Source organism: Sinohyriopsis cumingii, chromosome 4 (genome assembly GCF_028554795.1).
Source record: "Sinohyriopsis cumingii isolate HCF-2022 chromosome 4, ASM2855479v2, whole genome shotgun sequence".
Lineage (NCBI taxonomy): Eukaryota > Metazoa > Mollusca > Bivalvia > Unionida > Unionidae > Sinohyriopsis > Sinohyriopsis cumingii.
The window spans coordinates 54,080,842-54,103,908 of NC_142964.1; the positions used below are offsets into that span (position 1 = coordinate 54,080,842).

At 34.3% G+C, this 23,067-nt stretch overlaps 1 protein-coding gene across 2 annotated transcripts in view; it reads left to right on the forward strand.

The window, feature by feature from the left end:
- LOC149801180 (serine/threonine-protein phosphatase 6 regulatory subunit 3-like) overlaps positions 1 to 23,067 on the forward strand; it is a 108,413-nt gene that overhangs the window by 10,084 nt on the left and 75,262 nt on the right. For both annotated transcript variants that reach the window (XM_089955211.1, XM_089955212.1), the window contains exons 4-9: positions 119 to 205; positions 4,897 to 5,083; positions 9,404 to 9,541; positions 10,374 to 10,439; positions 12,908 to 13,020; positions 14,915 to 15,028. In XM_089955211.1, coding sequence (XP_089811337.1) covers positions 119 to 205; positions 4,897 to 5,083; positions 9,404 to 9,541; positions 10,374 to 10,439; positions 12,908 to 13,020; positions 14,915 to 15,028 — 705 coding nt within the window. The remainder of the gene's footprint in view (positions 1 to 118; positions 206 to 4,896; positions 5,084 to 9,403; positions 9,542 to 10,373; positions 10,440 to 12,907; positions 13,021 to 14,914; positions 15,029 to 23,067) is intronic.

Genomic DNA, 23,067 nt, shown 5'->3' on the forward strand with positions numbered 1-23,067 from the left:
AAATCATCAGGAGTAAGGATCACTCACTTATCTTGTTAGCAGAATTTGATGCTATCCTATACAGAAAGTATGTAGTTCAGATTGACCACATGTGTACATGATATTCATCTCTTTTCAGTCTTGTTAAGCCTGTGAACATGGAGGCACTGGTCAGGCTAATTACTGAAGAACCAGATGCAAATATGGATGAAAAAGTCAGATTCAAGTAAGATATTCCAAACTTAATCCAATATTGAGCTGTCTGAAGCATTTGGTATCATCTTTCCTGTCTCATACAAAGGGTTCTGATTATATGCTGGATTTAGAGTTTGTAACATTCTGTAAACGAATGATCTAGGTTTGGGACAAAACAATATCAGTCACAGCTGTACATCTTTCCACAGTTCTAGTTTGTCTTTGTTGCAGTTTTGTTGTTTATTCCCCATTTTTATTTGTTTTTGTTAATGCATTGTGGTCAATAACTTTTATGTCAGACTTAGCTGTTGGACTAGCCTTTGGTTTATGTGGACCTGTGCATTGTAGAGTTTTACTTTTCCCAGACCATTGAGTCAGAAGAGAAATGTTCATGCCTTGCTTATATAAATGGAATAAACAAAGTTTCCAAAAAAGAATCAGTTCATCACACACTACAGGAAGTGAACAGAATTAACTGTGTATAGCTAATTGTCTTAATCTAATAATCTTAGTATTGTATCGGTACACAGCTAATTTTGCAGCTAGTGTGTTCATATTTCTCACTTGAATATAGTGTGTTCATATTTCTCGCTTGAATATGTGCAATGATCACAGCACTTGGAAATCAACTCTGCTAAATTTTGAATCCATTTCTCCATGAAAGACATTTTTTGTTTCATTTATATAGCTTATAGACCAAGAGAGAAAAAACTCGTACCAATTATTCCTCTCTGATGTTTAAGCCAGGATGAGCTCTTGTGAAGTGTATGCAGAATAGACAGCAAGTCCTGTGAGAAAACAAAGTTCAGATGGACCAGAAGTAGAACCTATAATCTGATACAGATGCATCAACCAGTAGCTTATTGATTCTTTTTGTGAAAAGGAATTGAATCCCTAAAGCAGTATTTTTTACTTGCATTGGTTACCATGATTAGACTCTTTTCCTCCATTCTTCTAATCCATATATAGCAAAACTTGTGAACATCAGGAAATAATCATGTATTCAGAATAATATCCCATAATATTTCTTCATTGAGTTGTTAAGAATAAACTTTCCATGCTACTAAATTGTATTTGACTCTGAAAGTGTGAAGCAATTTCAAGTAACATATTGAGGTATTTTCCATGCCTGTTGACATTTTTGATTAAAAGAAAAATGTGTAGATTATGATTCTCATAAATGTGTGGTTTCCTGTAATGAAATTTGCTCTCATGTGAGACAGTTCTTTGATGTTACCTTGATCAAGAAGCTTTATGGTGATATATAACCAGTAAAAATTTTAAACGTTTGGAGAGAATGCAGTTTATGTGAAAAAAATTATGATGTAATTAGGATTTTGTGCTCACCAGAACAAAGACCAAGTGAACACTTTCTTCTGGAGTAAGCTGTTTGTAGCAGTGTTGTACCCTTTGAAGCTGAGAAAGTGACATCCTTCTCTCTCTCCATGTGTGTGTGAGAGGGAGAGAGAGCTTGGAGACAAGATAAATTGACCAACATTGATAAACAATGTAGCAAAGTGTTTCTTTCCTCTCTACAGTTTCAGTACATGTGAATTTTCAAGTTGACATATTTCAGTTGTGAAGGTTAGCTATGTCAGACCCACTTGGGTATATTGCTGCCATTATCTTTTAGTTTGTATGCCTTTTTCAGAAATTTTAGAGCTTTACTTCCTATTTCCTATATGTTATTGTGTTTACTATATTTTTATATTTATTTGGAAGGCTTTATTTTCAATTTTCACTTATCTGGCCATTAGGTCAAGTTTTCCTGTGATATAATCCTTCATCCGTTGTCAGTTGTGTGTCATGAATCATGTTTGTTCCATTTAGAAGTACTATTTACAAATTCATAATAACTGCACAATCGAATTTGTACCAGATTTAAATAATGATCTGATGTCCATCATGTCCACTATGGTTGCCATCTTGAAAATCTTTTTACCACTTCCAAATGGAATGGTCTATTGACATAGGGTTTTTGGTGATATATGGTTGGTCGTAAATGAAAAGGTGTATCTGTTGGATATATAATATGGCTGTAATGCTGACCATCTTGAAATCTTTTATTGCTACATTTTCTGGCTGAATAGTAATTTCAGCATAACATTTTCACTTAAATTCTTAATGGTATCTATTTGCCCTAAAATCAAATGGTACTGATCAGCGGAGGCCATCTTTTAAATCTTACCACTACTGTTCCAGGAAGGTTATATCAACATAGGGATTTTGATTAAAACACTTGTTTCTATATGTTGTTGGGGTCCTAAATGAAATTGATGCTGACGACACTTCCCAGATTTTGAAAATTCATGTACCAGCTATGGCTATACAAAGGTTGATTCAATAAAACTTAACTTGTGCAGTATAGATTAATCCTGTATTAAGGTCTGTGCTCTCATTTGTGTACTTCACAGAGCTTACAAACACAATGACTTATACAAGTCAATTTTTACCTGACTGTAGTTAGCTACGTTCCAGTTGGTAGTCTGCTTGCTCATTGATTTGAAGTCTGTTTAACCATACTGGTTCATGAGCATGATATCACAGACAAGTAATAATGAATATTTATCAAACCCAGTCTGTGATTTATCTGAGGAACATCTTGAATGTTGTTACTTCAGTAACTATTTTGTTTTATAAAAGTAACTGTAAAAAAAAAACTTGATTTCATGGAACTTGGCTTGTGGTTATATCTTGACATTGGGACAAGTTCAGGGATTCATGATATCAAGTTTAAGGTACGTGGTGGTCACAAGGAATATTTCCTGCACTAGGCCAGCACTTTGTTAGCATATTTGGTACGTCAAGTTTCTCAACAGTATCAGAGATGGTTTCAACATGCAGCTGTTAAAAGAATTTAAAGGATGGTAGAAGTGGTCTTACCTTGAATTCCTAGAGAGTGTTTTTAGCCTGTGTGGCATCAGTCTGTTTGAACTAGAATGTAGCCAGTTACTCTAGCTGATACCACATTTCTTAATAGTCAGACATGTCCAAGTTTTAAAAAAGTTCCAAATTTAACATTGTTGAGGCTAGAACTTTCCCTTTAAACAAATCTGGATGCATGGTGTTCATAAATTTTATAAATATGTTGATGCACTGTGCCAGTTTCTGTCTTTTCTGAAGAATATGAGATTTCAAGACTCTTTAGTAGAGATGTCCTTTGTAACTGTGATTATTGAGAGACTATGAAATATTGACTTGAGTGTTGTCTCAGGGTTGAAATAAAAATAAATTTTTCCAGTTCAGATGTTCAGTGCATGTATTCAGACAGAATTAAGATATGTTTTCAATCTTAATATAGCGATAAAATCAATCTTTTTGGTTCGTCTACTTTAGTAATTCATAACCCATGCCAATACTGCCCCACCAATCTACATTGATGTAACTGTGCTTTTTTAATTGGCTTATATAACCTTGTACAATCCTTGAATTTTGAGGTGTTGCCTTGAAAACTCTTTGCATTTTGAAAAAAACTTGTTTTGTCCTTGAAATGGTATTGAGTTTCTTGAAAAACTCTTAAAGTTTATCAGTAGAAATAGAAAACATTAAAACCTTGAAATTCATCACCTTTTAATTTTGAAACTTAATTTTAGTGTATTTTCTAAGGATAATAAAATTGATCAAGTTGTGTCAACCAAAAGCAAACTAGGGTAGTTACAAGATTGATTAATATCGTTCAATCTGATAACCTATTTATAATGTAAAAATTGGAGATAATACAGATGATATTTAGTAATTGATAAAGTTAAATAAGAAAAAATACTCTGTGGAAACTCTAGGAATGCTTTGAGAAAGCCTGGAAAAACATCTCTTTGGCATTATATGAACCATGAAAAAGCATAAAAATCATAATGGCTGTCTTGGGGTCTTGAGTATATTTTTTGGAAGATTCACACTAAATGTTATTCTCATTTTCTGTGTGTATGGTTATTACCCCTCAAAAAAATTTACTGCTAAATTTGGACTGTTTGTATTAAAAGGGCAGTAAATCTTACTTTTTCAGTCAAATATGGTAACTATAACATCAGTTCTTTGGGACTTTATTTGCTAGAAGTCAGAATTAAATGGACATGGTGGACAATACAATTAAACTGAATGTGGACATATTTATTGGCATGTAAAATCTTTGCAGAGTTTCATATGGTCAATTTCAGTGATCTTTGTTTCGAACAATTTGACTATTCAAAATTTTGATGTTATGGTTACCTTCTTAATTTCAGGTGACTTGGTGTGTTTCTGGTTTTTCACATACAGATATCTTGTTTGTTTTTTATGCACATTGTTATAATGAATATTAAAATGCTGATTTTCTATTTGAAATGTTCACAGAAAGTATTCCGATTTTAATGTTTGATCAATTACTTAAACTGTAAATAATCTTGTATGTATTTCAGTAGCAGGGCCTTAACATGTATCTAAGCACCATGCACAGAAACTAAATTGTCCATCATACAAAAAGTACCAAATACAGCTACTTTTTAGTGTGCTGTGTAGCACATATATGAAAACATGGGGCATTAATGAATTAGATCCTAGTGCTGAAAAATAATCAGAATGTATGTTTTCAGCCCCTTTTTTTTCTTCATTAAGACCCACCTGTTGTTAGAAAATGTCCTCTTGTCCCAAATAGAAGTTTGAATTTTCACAATAATTTTCAGCTGTAGAACTGACCCTGCATGTGATACCTAAGTTCAAATCTTAAATTATATTTGAAAATTGCAGGTATCCCAACACAGCCTGTGAGTTGTTGACATCCGATGTCACCCAGATTAATGATGCTCTGGCAGGGAACGAGGAGCTGATTAAAAGACTGTATAGTTTTTTAAATTCCGAGAAAACACTCAACCCTCTCCTGGCGAGCTTCTTCAGCAAAGTCATGGGCTTGCTCATCACTAGGAAGAGTGAGATGGTGAGGCTTTATCTCATGAGAATAAAGAATTATTTTGTTCCAGCTACTTGTCTATCCATCTGTCCATCCATCCTGAGTAGCTTGTTTGCATGATTGCCTCCCAAACCACATGATGCAAGCATATATATATTATTTAACATTGTCCATACCTGCATTTGTCATTGTGTTACCTTGTTTCTTAAACTATATGGGTAACTTGCATTTGTGGCAAGGAAGAAGCCTTTTGATTTTGGGGTTTACGGGTCAAGATCACAATGGCTGAAAGAAGAATGATGGGTTTCAAAGAAAACTTCAGTTCTAGGTAACATAATATGTCCAAACTTTGTGGTATGCTTGCACTAGGTAAGAAAGCTGTTTTCTGATTTTGGGGTTGAGGGCTGGCGCTAAAGATAAGAAAGGGTTTATTAATTTTGTGGTCAAACAGACAGTAGTCAGATTTTTTACACTGAAAGAAAAATGTGTTTTGACCAATGAATTTGTTCTAGACCCAATTACTCGACCTAACTTTTGTCAATGGCTTGCACTTTGGGTAATAAAGACATAAATATTTCGGATCTTTACGCTACAAGAAAATAATGGTTTCTGCACAGGATGTATAGTTATTGAGACCTACTGGTAAATAATTTCCAAAGTTAGCCATGTCCTATTCATACCTACACAGAATATTGAATATGGGGTAGGCATACAAACAATTTTTTTTATGCATTTTATTATTATGGATTTAGACTCGTGAGAAAAATGTGTTTGTATGATTAAGCAAAAACCACTTAAAGCAGACAAATGAAATTTGCTTGACATGTGCATACATGCCAACTATTAGACTTGTGGCGTAATCATTATGCTTGTTTCTACCTAATAGGTCTTCTTGTTTGTATATTATGATCTCTTTAATTCCACTCATATGATTTTAAAAAATATTCTAAAAAGAAAGACTGCTGTGTAAGAATTGGACTAATTTGTCCATCCTAGACCTACATGTAGTTTCCTAATTTTCATTTTCAAGAAAACATGGGTTTCTTTAATTTGAAACTTTATTTCATTATATAGATGAATTAGTTAGCAGACCATTCTATAATTTTAAAGAAAATGGCACTCAATGTTAAGTGAAAATTATACGAGCAGATGTTTTTTTTAAGCTTAAAAAAATGTCCAATCAAAAACATGAATCAACACCAATTTACAATTTGAAAAGAATATGAGATGTAATACAGATCTCGAATTGAGCACATAGGAATGTGGACTCATTTGGCAAAAGTTGACATGTAGACTAGTGAAAGTGAGTGTTATTTGTAAATAATATCTTATTATGTTTTGTTTTTGTATTCTTGTTCCATTCCACATGGATTTTGCCCCATTTTGCCAAGTATTTTGACCTGCTGCAGATCCAGGTTGGGAGCAAAAATAGACATACATTTTCTTACAGTGTACTGTTATTATGGTATGTAGTATATAGATTGAACGCTTTTACATCCAGATTATGTTTTTTTGTCACACATTTTACCAAAATACCTCTCTTTGCATTGGAATGAATGCATATGTAATTGACCTAATGAGATGGTCAGGCCATTAGATACATCTTTTCAGCTTTCTTCAGATTTATTTCTAGTTTATGGCACAGCATCACGAGTACATTATTTTGTGCCAAAGCAGTTGCAGTAAAGTGCTTTGACCCAAGCTGGCCAATGGTAGGATTCAAACCCACACCTTTTCTATTGCGAGTCCAGCATGCTATCTGCTGAGCCATGGTGGCTTAGTTGACTCTATAGACAGAAACCCTTTTAGTACAATTAAGCAAAAACAACTTTCAGTATATAATTGAAATTTTTGTATGCACATTTGTATGCAGATGACTAAATATATGATTATAGCAGCTTTTCAGACTCCTCCAAATTTGTGAACTTTTTGTAGATGTTTTTGGTCTGCAATGTGGAAGAGATACACATTTTACAAACAAAAATAAGTTGGTGAATTTTTCTTTCACATAAATCTGAAATTTCCAGAAGACCTTAATTTTCTCAGATTTATATCACTGTCACTTCTGCCAAAAAAATTAGTTTTTTTTTAAAAATGAAATAAATTGCTGATTTATTTATTTTTAAACATATAATATTTGGATGGAAGGATGATTACTGAAATATTTTTCTCCAGCCTTAGTGTTGGTGCTGATCAGTCCACAAACTTAGTTTTAATATGTCTGCAAGTACATTTGATGAAAGTATTTTGTTTTGCACTTTTTGATGAAAGGTCAGGAATCACTTAATTTTATGTTCTCTAATTATGATGATATATATTTTGTAAATTGTGGTTCTTGCAAACAAAATTACTTTTAAAATGGCGTTAAACTGAAATTTTTGAGAAGAGATATGATAAAACATTTGCATCATTAATAATAAGTAACTACATGTTAACTGACTTAGGCATTCCTTTCCTACCATCACTATTCGGCTAGGTGAAATGGCACCCAACAAAGTTTGAAGAAAAAAACTCTACAGATTGATTGGGCTTGGATATACTTCAAAAAGTGCAAGTATAGTATGACAAAAGCAGTTAGACTTTGGCCTGTGCATCATTGTTGATGTGGGCTACAATCTATATATGTTCTTGAATATTTGACCTCGAAATACACGTTATGTTACTGCTTATTCAAGCAGAAAGACTTCAATCCATCCATATCGTAAATATTGGGGTCTCTGTCTTACATTGAAAGACTAGATTCTCAACATACATATGAAGCTAAGACAATTCATACCACAACATGCAATATTGCCCCTTTAAACTTCAGGTAAGATAACTTGTAATTATTTGTTAAAGTTTTTGTAAGTTTTCTTCATTTGCTTATGTATCCTAACACTCTTGTTGAATTTTCTTCATAATTGGTTTGCGTCAATTTGAATGGAAGACTGTTCTTTCTCTGATGCACTTGTTAGGCTTTTTACCTATGGAGTCGAGTTGATTTAGAAAATTTGCATTGAGGGTTGGGTCCGGTTTTATTATTTGCTTATTCTTAAATTCACTGATGGATTTTCTATGTTGGATGAATGAGTATGAAGCAAATACAGTTCATTCTATGACATATTTGCTTGGCTGTTGGACCTTGCTTGACACTCAGGCAGTGTCCTTGTTAAAAAATAAAGTTTTTGAAAGAGTTAAAAGATGCCAGTTAACTCTCTTCATATGCTCACCATAAGGTGGAATATATTAGGTTATGATGGCTGTCTGTATGTTTTGCCAGTTTCTTTTCCATACAGTATCTAAGTTCTCTACCATATGCATCCAAGACTTAAGTGGTAAAAGAACCCTGTTGATCCCAAGGTGAAAGACGACAGTCACTGACTGAAAGAAGGAAAATGGTTTCTACGCAATAACTTGAGTTCTCCACCATCCAACACAGTTATGAAACTTTGTGGATGGGTTGCACTTTGGGCATGTAAGAACTCAATTGATTTTAAAGGTCATATCAACGGCTCTGGTGGCACAGGTGTTTAGAGCATCTGCCTTGGATGCTGGAGGTTGTGGGTTTGAACCCCATCGGAGTCATGCCAGAGACTTATAAAAATGGTACTAGCAGCTGCCTCACTTGGCACTCAGCATTAAGATGTTAGTGTTAGGACTGGTCAGCCTGGTGTAAGGATAATGTTACTGGTGGGTCACGATTTCAGGTGTCTGCAACATGATGCCCCAGTGCTAGACATCACTGTAAACTCGTACTGCAAACATTGTAGCGATTTGGCAGAAATTGATAAAACAACATTAAAAATCCAAATCACACATGTACACAAAGATCATAATTACTGAATGAAGAAAAAGACCATCTTCAGTTACCAAACTTTGAGTGATTCATGCACTTTGGGTAAAGAAAAAAACACTTGATTTTGGGTAAGCAGGTCAACTGTCAAGGTCACTGAAAGAAGTCATTTCTGTACAAAAACAATACTACATCAGAAACCTGGATCAGACTTTTCTGATGGATTGCACCTGATGCCTTTGGTCTAGAGGTCAGAGGTCCTAAGAAATATTGGTTTATACACTTCCCAAGATGACGTGCTGTGGCCATTGGTTGTGGTCATTGAGATCACTTCGTCATTAATTTCCAGAGACGGCCATACCCTCCCAGAGCTTACAGTGTGGACTGTTGAAATTGGGTTGGGTGTGTAACGTTTTTATGGTGTTTGTCATAATTAGCTTTTTGAATGGAAATGTACATTTCATTAGACATTATGCCTGAAGAACGAAAAATGTGCTTTTGACATTGCTTCATATTATTTTCATGCCTGTTTGGACAGATCGATTTTGAAACAAGAATTTTCTCTTTTTCCACAGATTTTCGAATTTTTGAAAGGCAGAGAGAATTTTGTGGCAGTTTTGTTGAAACACATAGGCACATCAGCCATTATGGACCTACTGCTTCGTCTTCTCACCTGTATAGAGTCTCCAGACATCAGGAAAGCTATGGTAGAGGTAAGCTGATTATTTTCTGACCCTGATTTGGATCTGTCCCTCCGTATATTTGGGCATGCCACACAGAATTTGTGGTTTTTTTTGTTGAACTTTTTGGGATTCTTGTCTAACTTGACAGAAATCTTATTATCGGCACTAAGCAGAAACTACTAGAGGTAAACCTGTGAAATTTTTATGTATGTTTGTATGCATAGATGATCTGATTTAGATATTCATGCTGTTTTATCAATCTTTCAAATTTTTTAACTTTACACCATTTAGGTCTGCATTGACATGTGCATGTTTTACTCCAGGATTAAACGATCTTGGTTTGGTATTTATTGATGTGTAAATTTTACCTTATCATTCACAAAGTAAGGACTTTAACTATGTTAGATTTGTGTATGATTAGGTAACAATTTATACATCGATAACCATGATAATTTAATCCTTATAATTCCAATTTATTTCACCATGTCATTGTATTAATGGATTTCATGGACAAACATTCATCAAAGTTTTCTTGAATTAGCCTCTTCACTGCAACAGAATATGTAGCCCAATATTTACTAGCCAAGAGGCATCTGTTCTTGATTCTTAATGTAGGTTACAATATCAGAGCAGGTCATGCTAGTGATCAAATGGTAATTTTTTGGTTAAAAATTGTTGCTGTTTAAACCAGGCTGTTCCCTTTTTTCCAGCATTATGCTTGCATATAGCATGGTTTGTTAAAGCATCATTGCTCTGCTCTGAGCTACCACTGCTCCCGTCAATGCAGTTAGCTGTCAGCATTATCTGTTGCTTAATATCTGTGTTTTTTGTTATGTGTGAAAATGTTTCTCTCTCATTGCAGTGGTTAAATCAACAACAAATTGTAGAAAAGCTAGTCAGCAGTTTAGTGCCGTCTATGGATGAAGATGTAAGTTTTGATATTAATCTATTGTCGTGTTTAATATATTTGTCACCATCCATCTCCATGCGTTTTCAGCATCAACTTTCTTTTTGATTTATTAGCTCACCAGGCTGCAAGGCCAAGTGAGCTTATGATATGGTCTTGTCATGCATAGTTTATTTTGCTGATTTCAAACCTGTAATATGGGTTTATATCATCAGAGTCCTGGATGAGTTAGAAATCCAGCAAGATACTAATGAGCTCATGATTGGCTGAGCTAGTTACCACTCTGGAGTCAACATTTGTGATTCAACTTGAAATTTCTGTATCACTCTGATTGGTTTAGCTTGTTATCCCTGTGAAAGCCACATGTTCAGATCTATTTGATCAAAGTTGATGTTTGATAATGAACAAGATCCACAAATATTAATGAGGTAATCTTGCATCTAGCGGAACTTGCTACCATTGTGGAGGCCACACATTTTGATGGTTGATATATTAAGGAAGGCAAGCAGTCTATGATCAGGGCTATTGAGTAAAAAAGGTTTTGCATAATGAAGATAGTTTTCTGCCTTGGAAAAACGTATTTAATCTTTAAAACAATAATTTTATGATTCATGAATTTTAGAATTCTAAAACAAATTATATTATTGAACAAAATAAGACACCATAGTGAGTAACTTTTATAATTACTAATTAAAGTTGGAAAAAATATATAAAACAAAAATGTAGGATTTAAAAAAATTTCTTGTATATAAAATATTTACATATATAATGTAAGAAATGAATTTGCTGTGTTTTGCTTTGGAAGTCTGATAGGTTTTTTCTGATGTGTACTGGTAACCTCATTTATTCATAGCAAGTTTGAGTCCTTGATGGCTTCCTTTGCCATCTGTTTGCTAAATGTGTTTTATTTTTGCTTTTATTTTCCCAAATTGTTTATTTTTCCATCTACTTTTTGCTTTTTGCCAAATTCTAAGTATTTGAACATAGACATTTATTAGTAATAACATGTATATTGGTGACACAAGAATACACATTTCTGAATTATTGCATGGGGATGGGATCATTATTGGGAGTCCTATTTTTGGTGCATGGAGAGTCCTGGACCCTGGACTTAAACATTTAAATTATTTTGAGAACCCTGAATTTGCCATCACAAGCATACAGTTGTCAGTTACTGAGATAAGTGATATCGGGACAGTTGGTCTTAATGTTTTTTTGTTTTAATGGGCAATATCTCGTGTTTTCGTGAGTGGATCATTATCAGACTTTGCTCTTGTGGCCTAAGTGGTTAGAGCTTCAGCCTTGGATGTGGGAGGTTGGTTGAGTCATACCAAAGACTTATAAAAATGGTACTAGCAGCTGCCTCGCTTCGCACTCATCGTTAATTGGTTAGTGTTAGGACTGGTTGACCTGGTGTCAGGATAATGTGACTGGGTGGGGCATGATGCTACATGTCTGCAGCATGATGCCTCAGTGGTAGACTTTACTATAAACTGCCACTCTGCAAACATTGTAGTAATATGATTAAAATTGTTTAAGCAACATTAAAAATCCAAACACAAACACACAGAGAGACACAAAATACATTAGTGGATGGGTGTAGTGGGATGGCACACATAGAGATGAAAATTCAGGGTGGTCATAAGTTAAGGTCACATAAAATAAGAAGGGTGGACAGTGATTAACCTTTTGTTTTCTGCTCAGGCAGTAGTGTCTTCAGTTGCCATATATGAAAAGTCATGAGGCATAATAACTCCATTTACTATGTGATGTGGAAGAGAAAATGTCAAATGACGTAGTCACAGTTGTGTTTTGAAAAAGAAAATATTCATGAATGGGCAACCAGAAGCAATATTGTACATGGGGAGTCCTTGGGATAATACATCCATTGGTCAAAGGTGAACATCATAGGATGAGTTGCTTTGGGGAATTTTTTGTTGTTGATGTTTATATGAAGAAGCTATACCTTCTGAAACAGATAAATAGTTCATTATTGGCCCTGGCACATAAATGTGGCAGAGGAATTCAGATATCAGGGTCATAAGGGTTATAAGGGTTGTCTAATGCATATACTTTTTTTAAGCAAAATTTTGGTGAAAGATAAGTATCTTTGTTTTATTTTGTGTTTGCTTGGCCAAGTTAACAAAATTTATTTTTAGTATTTTGATGATGCTCATAATCAAGAGAATTAAATGTTTTCTTTGAAAATTGTTTATCACTGTCTTTGTCTTTTGACTTTCATCAAATTATCATGCTTGTAAGAGTTCTAAGTTAGAGGAACATGCACAAGGGATGGACTGGTTTTCATTATCATAATAAACATTTAAATTGTATATATGAATATTGTAAATGCCAATTTAATCATAGCTGTGGAATTTGTTTGAAAAGCATTTTGATATGTAGTAATGTTCCTCAGGTCTAATGGCAATTTATTGGCTTCCACTCTTGGGAGTCTATATTCTGTTCATCACTTCTGGTTTATTTGTCAGATTCACTGTAATGCTGCTCAGTCTCTATGTGATATAATCCGACTTGGTCGGGAGCAGTTGATACAGCTCCAGGACAAGGCAGATCCATACCCTCTCCTCACAACAGTTGAAAGGTGAGTAGCTTTACACAAATATGATACAGGTTGATATTTTTTGGGTGTGGATTACAGATTTTAGTATTTTCTTTGGTAACATAATACACTGTCTTGTTGAATAGGATGCCTGTGGTAATGCCCCAAGGCTTTGTGATTTCAAAACTAAATTTGCCATTGAAAAGTTTGTAGAGTTACTAGCCAGAGCATATTAAGAGATGCATTAGGCTTTGTTACATGGTTTGACAATATTTTCTAATACATATTGAAGTTATCTTGATTTAATATTTAGAACATTGTTTCCTGTGATATTGTCTGGAGAATGCAGCACCCTTCCATGTCATTCATATATTTGGGATACTTTTGGATCTTTGTGCTATCTTTCACTAGACCCATATGATTTGACCACAAGTCTTATTGAAATGACCCTTAAATTTATTGTCAGTATGAAACCTAGGTGCTACCTGTAACTATTCTCTCTTATTACACTAACATGTAATGAACATAAGACTGCATATCTGGAGCTTAGTCGCATTCAGTTTTCTTTCCGTTGATGCAAGTAAAACACTTTTCCCTTTCTTAGTAGTTTCAAAACAGGACAACCCATGTGTACAGCCCATCTAGAAACTTGCTCTTATTTTAACACTTGCATTCTCTTTGTTTCCACTGTTAAAATGAAGTCATACAGATGTTCTGTTGCATACCAGGGCCCAGTTACATGGAATGAATTGCCTTTAGATCATGGATACAAGGACACGGATCTCATTCAAGAGTGCTATTAAAACTCACTTATTTCGACTAAAAGAACAGACATGAAGACTTGATAATGTTTATTTCCTTGATTCTTAATTATCAGCATGTTTTTTATTGTTTAATTTCAAGGTGTTTATTTTTGTAATTTTGTTGTACATGTTTATACATGTTATTTAATATTGTAAAGCACTGAGTGCTACTAAAGATTATTTGCTGTACTAAATCCACATTATTATTAGTTATTATTATTATTATTATTATTATTATTAAATTATGGACTTGCAAGTTAATAAAACTGAAATGAAAATATGGTCATTGTTATCAGATCCAGAGACTAGCTCTAGTTCCTATTGATTCAGATCCAGGTTTTGTACTAGAGTTAGTGGAATTCATCTGGGGACCAGTCTAACTTCACATGAGTACCTTGGACCCTTGAAACTACCAATATTTTAATGCAAAAATGTCCACGTTAACAAGCTGTTGCTAATATTGCATTTTCTAACAAAATGCATGCAGTTATTGAAAAGATGTTACAGATGAGAAGACATAAAAAGCTTCTTGTAAAGATTGAACAATGAGCACATTGCTGTTAAAAATAAATATTCAGATTCTTTGGTTAAAAAGCAGAAAAGGCAGCAGTTAAATTTATTAAATATCATGTGTTGATTTGAACATGTCTCATGGTTGAAGAGATCACCACAAAAAAATAAACCCAAATACTGTGTCAAGTTGGGTGAATAAGCAAGAAGCCGTTGAGCTACTTGGGGTTATAAACTAAAGTGTCTAAAATTCTACTGTAGGTAATAAATGTCTAAGTGTACTTTACAAACTTTTTAGTTGAACATAATTGCCTTTGTTGCATCAGGCTGATCACACTTCTGAATTGTATGAATGCACATCAGTAACAGCAGTAAATATTCTTGTGTTCCATCTTACTGAAAATTGGTTTAACTTGTGGAAAAATATAGACTGCCTTATTGAGAACATCTTGTTCAGATTGGCCTTAGGGATCATATTTGGAATATTACAATCACCAATTTCTAGGAATTGTCTGCAGCTGGGAAGTTGTGAAACCATCCAGTTAAATGTACTCAATAGAAGTAACTGTAATATATCTTATTTCCCAGGTTCATCGACATAACCATAGTTTTTGTATTCTCAGGGAGCAGACAGTAGCAGATCTGCTAGAAAACATGTTGTCAGGGGAGAGAAATGAGTCTGTGATGGTCAATGGACTTTCAGTCATACAAACTTTACTAGATTTCAAGAAACAAGGGTAAGTTCAAGCATCCTAGCTGTTGGACAGTTCAGTTTTATTTTCCTGTTGGTTTTCTGTTCTCATAACATAGATCTATCCATCAACAAGTCTTTTAATATGATTATATCGATGTATACTACCATGGCAAGACTTGGTCTTTTTTTTTTAATTTGCTGTTTAAAAAAAATGCATGCTATTGCATTTATTTGCCTTCTACCTATATTTACATCTTTTTAAAATAGGACAAATAAATGTGACATTTCATGACTGAATTCATACTTTACTGATAATGGGACAAAAATTGTATCCTGAATGTAATGGTACAGTGTGACAGGAATCCTGTTGCACATGAAATGGGTTAAGAGATTTTATACTATTTTTATTATTATACCTATGGTATGATAAAGATCTTGGACAAGATAAGCAAGATTCATGCTTAGCACTCGGGAAGCATGTGTGTTTATGATTGTATTTTTAATGTAGCTTTAACAATTTTTCAGTCATATCACTACGATGTCTGCAGTTTGGTGGTTTATATTGATGTCTCCCACTGGGCATCATACTGTAGACACGTAGTATCATGTCCCACCCATTCACGTTATCTTGACACCAGTCCTAACGCTAACCTCTTAATACAGAGCACCAAGAGAGGCAAATGCTAATACAATTTTTGTTAGTCATCTGTATGATGCAGCTGGGGTTTGAACCTGCGACCTCTCGCATCCCAAACGGACATTTTGAAAATTTAGGCCACCCGAGCAGTCACTCTGGAAGCCACATTTCACATCCTGTTTTGGTCAGACTTGAATATGGGCTTATATTATCAAGCTCTCTGGCATTTGTATCATCGGGATCTCTGATGATTTCAATTAAGAGCAAAATTAATGCTGTGGATTGACTTAACTTGCAGCTTATCACCACTCTGGAAGCTATATTGTCTATTCATTTTTTTAAAACATGAAATTAAGATTATAGAGAGATATGAGCAATATCAAGCATGAGTCTGATAAAGAGATGAATCGATGCATGTTATTGAGGTTACCACTCTAAAGACTATTGTGGATCTAATTTTGATCATACATGGGAAATCGGCTTAAATAATCAGACCTCAGATGAGAACAGTTCCAACTGAGATCCACATTTAATAACAGTACAATCTTGTAAGCATTTTTATGATTATTAGAACTGGTAAATAGTCTGGTATCATCAAGATACTTTAGTAAATAGTCTGGTATCATCAAGATACTTTAGTGAGTTTTACTAGGGCTACACTTGATGAAGTTGGCAGAACCTGTTAATTATTGCATTTTGTGTAAATCCATCAGTTTACAGTTTTGTTTCTGCTTTTTTGTTTAACAGCACAATTTGAGCAAAGTTTATTAGATTTCAAGCAAATCTGGTATGCAGCTTTATGCAGCGGATACCTTTCATGAGTTCAGTTTCCAGCATTCCATGACCTCATTTAATGGAATTTTGTCTTCTCATGTCCGGCCCTTCTGACTAGGGTTTTGCATAATATCTTGCCCAGTGTTTGATATGCACCTTTATTTGGTTGAGACCTTCAATAAATTCAACTTCCAGCATTCCGTATCATTTACAGAAGTTGTGTCCCCTCATTTATTGACAGTTCTCTTGTGTTTGGTTTCTGCAGTATTACTTTCCCACAGGTTGTTTGATGTCAACCATATTTGGCAGGCACCTTAACACTAACAAGACCTTGAATGAGTTTAATTTTGAGCATAGAAGAATTAGGTTCCTGATTGTCGATTCCTCTGTTTAAAGCTGTTAAAAGATTATAGTGTGCAGGGTCCCTTGTGATGCACTGTTAGCCAAATCTATGTATATTAGGCAGTCTTGAATCTGATAAACTGAAATTCTCACCTGAGAGACGATATTTCTAACTTTATTTTAATGATACTTGGTATATGAGTAAATTTTGTTGGACGAGTTTTTTTTATGTGATTTCTATGCATAATTTTAAAGTGACCTTCCTTCTGATTGACAGTTGTTTGTTTACCCCTCTTTGTGGTATCTGCTATAAGTGATATATGCACATATTAATGAGATGATCTTGCATCTGATTTTCTGATCCTGTTACCTCTCTAGATCTAGAGACTCTTTTGTTTAATTTTCAATAACAATTTGTAAATAGGAATATAACATCAGTATCTTGATTATGCCCATATCTTTGGAAAGAATATTTATCAGACTTTAGTAAAATCAACATGATATATAGTTTGGGAAATTGTTTGCATTGGTTTGTTCCTAATCACAGCTTAAGCTTGCTTATTAAAATCACCAACTGTTAAGTTATTAAAGCCAGGTAAGTGTTATCTTGACCACTTGAGCCTCTTGTTATAGCAGTTAAGTTTAATTACAAGGTATGTAAGTGATTTTACTGAATTTCTCAAAGTTTTCCCTTGAATTGATATTTTACATCATATTTATGATATTAAAATGGTATGAAATGTTTAGAAAGCTGCATCAAGATGTCTCCCATAGAAATAATAAGACATCTAATGCAACCAGATGGAGAACTTGTGCTCAGAAAGTATAGCTTAGACGGTTTTTATCAAACTTTGCAGGAATGTTTTTTATGATATGCTTTATCAAAATTGTGTCCATGGTGGCTCCAGCATTAACTTTCTTAGCAACCAGATTGAAAACCTATTGTCAGCTTCTTCTCTGCAAGTCAGATGAATCAATTTTTGTCAGACTTGGTAGGAATGTTTCATGTTATATGCCCCATAAAGTTTGGTTTTGGCATGGTTCCCTTTGCAAAGTTGTGACTTCCATAACAGCCATATGGAAATACATATTTTTAACTTAAAATTCTAGAATCACAGCCATTTTTGGTCAGTCGTGGCATGTTTCTTAACTTATTTTCCATCAGATTGTTTTGTTTGGTTGCTTTCGTAGCAATCGTGTGGAGAACCTATTTTCAGCTTGTTCTCTTCAGGTAGGTGCAATTGCATCAAGTGTCCAATTTTATGAATTTGTGTACCTAGAAAGCGATGATGTATGAGAACTCTGCATATTAGTTTGAAGTTGCACAGATAAAAATTCACTTTCATTTTGAAATTTTTATTTGATTGTTATGATAAGCTGAATAAACTAGAATCATACAAAAATGTCAAATATAAGAATGCTTATTGGATCCAGATATATCGATCCATTCCAAAGTATGCACATAATATTAATACAAAAAGATGCTTGGAAATCCCTTTGGTTATATAAAACAGAAACTCATTTTCAGTAGTGGTTCTGCATTTATGAACTGTTCCTCTCATTTTGTTAATGCAGAAAATATCCTGAAAATGAAATAGTAAATACCACAGTCATGAAAATGACTGATTATTTTCAAGCCACTGGTCAGTATACCAATGTGTTGAATCTGTCCAAGATAGCTATGTCCCTTCAGATGGCTGACTGTGAAAGAGGGTTTTCGGCACAAAAAACAACCAATTATACTCAGATAAGGAACAGATTAAGTTCAGGAACAGGCTACAAATTAATGCTTATACAACTAGTAGGGTGTGACGATACATGCTCTGTTGCCAAAGGGGGGAGATCACCTGCTTTAGATAAAATCTTGACCACATTTTTACCAAGGTGATTCCCATGCAGTAGCTTCCATAGGTAGAAAAACTTTGTTCAGCTTCTCTAGAATAGTTGCATTGGTTTTTTTTCAGACTTATTTGGACTGTTTCATAAAGCATGCTATGCTAGAATTATGTTTGGCTTGATTGCTCCCACAAGAATGGTTTTAATATACTTTGGGGGTTGGGAATGATTTCTTCTACAGACTCAAGCTAGGTAGGAATGATTCATAGGACATTATCTATCAGAATTTGACAAGGAAGTTTTAGCAGTGGTGTGGTATATAGTAGCAGGAGGTATAAAACTCATTTCAACTTCATCAACATGGCTTATGGTTTTGACTTAATCATTGCTGTGATTGCATAATATTTGGCACGTCTGTCTTATCAGTGGTGGGCTTCTTTAGTAACCAGGTGCAAAACTTGCAAATGATACTAATCTCCCATTAACTATGGCTATTGTTACCAATACATAAAAGGATTTTATTCATTGAACAACTTTAACACTGCCTGACCATATCACAAAATTTGACAGGTAGAATTGTAGCATAAACACCTTTCATATGTATATAAATGAGGGCAGTACTAAAGATGTCAATGGGTATCCAGGTACTTGGGTACCCACCCATTGGTAATAACCTGGGTAATGAAAGGAGCCATTATCTCTTCGTTCATGACAAGAAAAAGACACGTTTCCAAGTTCATATCAAAGATTATATCTTGTGACATCAGGTTCAAATGAGATATAACATGACTTCACTTCAAGTGTCGTGTGACTATTGGCTGCTGCACATTTATCCATCATAAACATCTGGCTAGTTTCCTTTTTTCTGTTTATAGTAACTGTAAACGACACATTTACAAGAAAAGTGATGGGTTTCTTAAGTTTGAAATCATGTGTCACAGTTTCATTATAATTGGTGCACAGATGGTGGTGCAGTCCATATTAACTAAAATTAGGCAAAACAGGCTCTGTTGAAGTGATTCGTGGATGTTATATGACTAAAAATGTTATAGGAGAGGAATTTTGTGAAACTTAACATGTTGCATCTGGAAAAGGACAAATCAGTAGCACTTTACAAATTTTAAAGAGGAATTCGACAGTGGTGCAATAAATCATTCAGAATTTGTGGATTTGACTTTATGACCATTCATTGAAAGTTAGACATGCAGACTAGTTAATTTTAGGTTGTGTATAAAAGACATACCAATTTGTTTTCTGCCTGTATTGTACTAAATCCACATGGATTTAGCTGATTTGTGACAAGAATTTTAATGAACTGCAGATCCAGGTAAATAGCAAAAATAAATGTATGTTTTTCATACATTTTTCTGTAATTATGGCATCTAATATATAGATTGATCTTTATATGCTCAGATTATGCTTTTAGCCACTTACATTAGTAATAATTTTGCGGATATCTCTCTGGAGGTTGGCATGTATGAATGTACAACAATGCAATTCAGGTTCACATTTAATACGATTTCTCTTTGATCATGTACCCAGGTAACTAATCATTAGGATTGATAGGTACCCATTAGATGTTTCCTAAAATTTTGAGAGCTTTAGTGGGTACAGTCTCTGATTAGCTGAACTTGCATGGACGTTTTGTCAGATATGACAAATTTCATTTAAAATATATGGTTACCCCTTTTACAGTAGCTGAGTGGTGTCCTTTTGAAAGGGGAATCAAGCATATGTAATACTTACATGGCGAGTCATTTACTGATAATTCTGAAATATTTAATATTTTCATGCTTAAAATACCCTTGCAGTTTGATACAAATTGCCTTTTTTTGTCATCAAAGTTAATAATCTTCAATATGTTCTTAACAACTGTTTTGAAAATATTTTACTTTACTATCTGTCAGCTAAGGACAGAAATTTGTTGTTGTGTTTACCAAAAATCTGTTATAATCACTGTTACTTAAAGTTGGCATATTGCATTTCTGCTGATTATATTGTTGCCTTTTCTTGCATTAGACACATTGTTGGAATCTGCATGGCACATGCACTACAAAACTATCTGAAAACATTTTCATTCTGTTTTTCCATTCTGTAGAATATTTTCATTATTTATGACACTTGTTTCCTAAGGTCTTTCTTACACAGATTTCACAGCAAGGATACCATAACTTTCCCATTTTTTGATTGTTGCATTATTTAAACTTTGTCTTCTAAATTGAGAATTTTTCTTGTTGTCTTCGACGGCTGGCACAGTTCACAAGAGATTATTCCTTCAGTTGCGACCAGATCACTCTTAAACTAATTTGTAGCTTTTAAATGGTGTGTTTAAAACTTAAGTGATCTTGTCATGTGATCAGCTTGTCACAGATCAACATATTTCTTTTCGGTATGTACTTGAAGCCAAAAATAATATCCCACCATTTTTTACATCTTGCTAACTTTTGTTTTAACAGTGCTGTGCTTCTCAGCTATTAGCTTTTGTTGTCTTTGATAATGATCAGCATGAATAATAGCCAGTAATTATCAAAGTGACAAAACCTGAGATCTAAGGAACACATTGCAGTAAGGATCAGATTACTTGTCTCTTGGTACATGGATTAAAGTTAGGTATTTTATTGGTAAATTCGAATGAAGGCTACTGTGTAGAAATCAGAAACCAGGAAATATTAGATTTAAATCTGTTAACCCATAATGTGTCAGCTCCAGAGGGGTAAATTTGTCTTTTTGCAACAATAAGCTGGCCAGTGGTTGCATTAGATGGGTGGCCATCCTACAGGAGTATTATTGAACAAAGGATTCTGGCTGTAAAAAGTGGAGATTCATTGTAGCTGGAAATTATTGTCTGTGTTTTTAATCCAAAAATATAGTCTCCGGACTTGTAATCTTGAAAATCGTGTGACTACTCTTCTTGAATTTTGACATCGTCGTATTGACTTGGGGTTATGATATGAAGACTTTCTATGATGTATAATTGGTCTAAAATAAAGATGGTGCCAGTATAACATCATCATGGCCACTATGGTGGCCATCTCCAAAATCTTGTTATTTCTGCTATTCTTGTTAACATGGTTTTCACTACAAGACTTGTCATATTTTGATTGTACTAAATGAGAATGTTGCTGATCTAGCCTCCAACATCGCAGCCATGGTGAGCCGTTATGGCAATAGAGCTGGCTTTGATGACATGGGGTTTCAGTGACTTAGGCATATAGTTGATCCTAAATGAAAAAGCGCCAGTCGTGCCTCAAAAATTGTTTTGATCTTTAATATCTTATCAGTACTTCTTTCAACTTACAGCAATGGTGTTTTCACTAAAAGACTTATGATCTAGTTGGTCCTAAAGGAAAAAGGCGAAAATTAGATGTTGAGGGTATCTTTGACGGAAACTTTTCTTCAACATATCACTGGTCCTCCTGAGTGAATTAAAATGCGGTTTTTATTGGAAGACTTTTGTGATGTCAAGTTGCTCCATTATTGAAACTATCAGTCTGGTGTCCTTTATTGCTGCTACATCTTGAAAATCTTGTTATTTCATCTGAGCAGAAAGTCATATTGCCATAAGGGCTTTCACCAGAAGACTTCTTATAATGTCTAGTTGTTCAAAAATGAAATTGTACCACTGAGATGTCCAATATAATACCACAGGGGCTTTCTTGTAAATCTTGTTATTGTTACTCGTCCATGATGGATGGTCATATCTCCAGAAGACTATTTATGATGCTTAATTGGTTCTGAATGAATATGGTGTTGATCTGATGTACAGCATGGCCTTCACAGTGACTATCCATATTGATAATTCCATAATGACTTTAAATTTTATAAATGTTCATTTATATCTACTTGGTGAAATATATATGGAATGAAAACTTCACAAACAAGTTTTGGAACATTGAACCCATCATTGGAGTGTGACAGCCCTGAAAACAAATTGCAGAGATGAGGTTGTTTTGGGTTTCACACACCTAACCCATGCATGAGAATGAACTTGACCATACCTTGCTGAAAGTGGAATACATTCTTGTTAATTGCATTTACTTATCTTACAGGACAAAAGTGTTTTGAAGTGAGCTCATTTAAGGTTTCTGATGAAAATTGTCGACTTTAAAATAATGCAGTTTATGTAAATATCTTGAACCCATACTTGAAGGCTTTTATTACTGTACAGACCAGAGGAGCTTATAAGATTGTCGTCCATTTGTCCTCTTGGAACAAATTTGTTATTGCTACTCTTTCTAAGGTACTTGAAGAATTGCCTTGTAACAAAGAACACATTCAACCCATGGTCTAGTTGGTCCGAAACGAAAATGTGCTGTTTGGACATCCAATCTGGCTTCCACAATAGCCATGAAAATCTCATCGCTACTGCACCTGAATTAATGATCATATCAGCATCCGGTTTCCACTTTCTTATGTCTGCTGCTTTGTACTAAATGATAATTGTGCAGATCTGACATACAACAGCTAATTTGAAAATCTTGTTATTGCTGAAG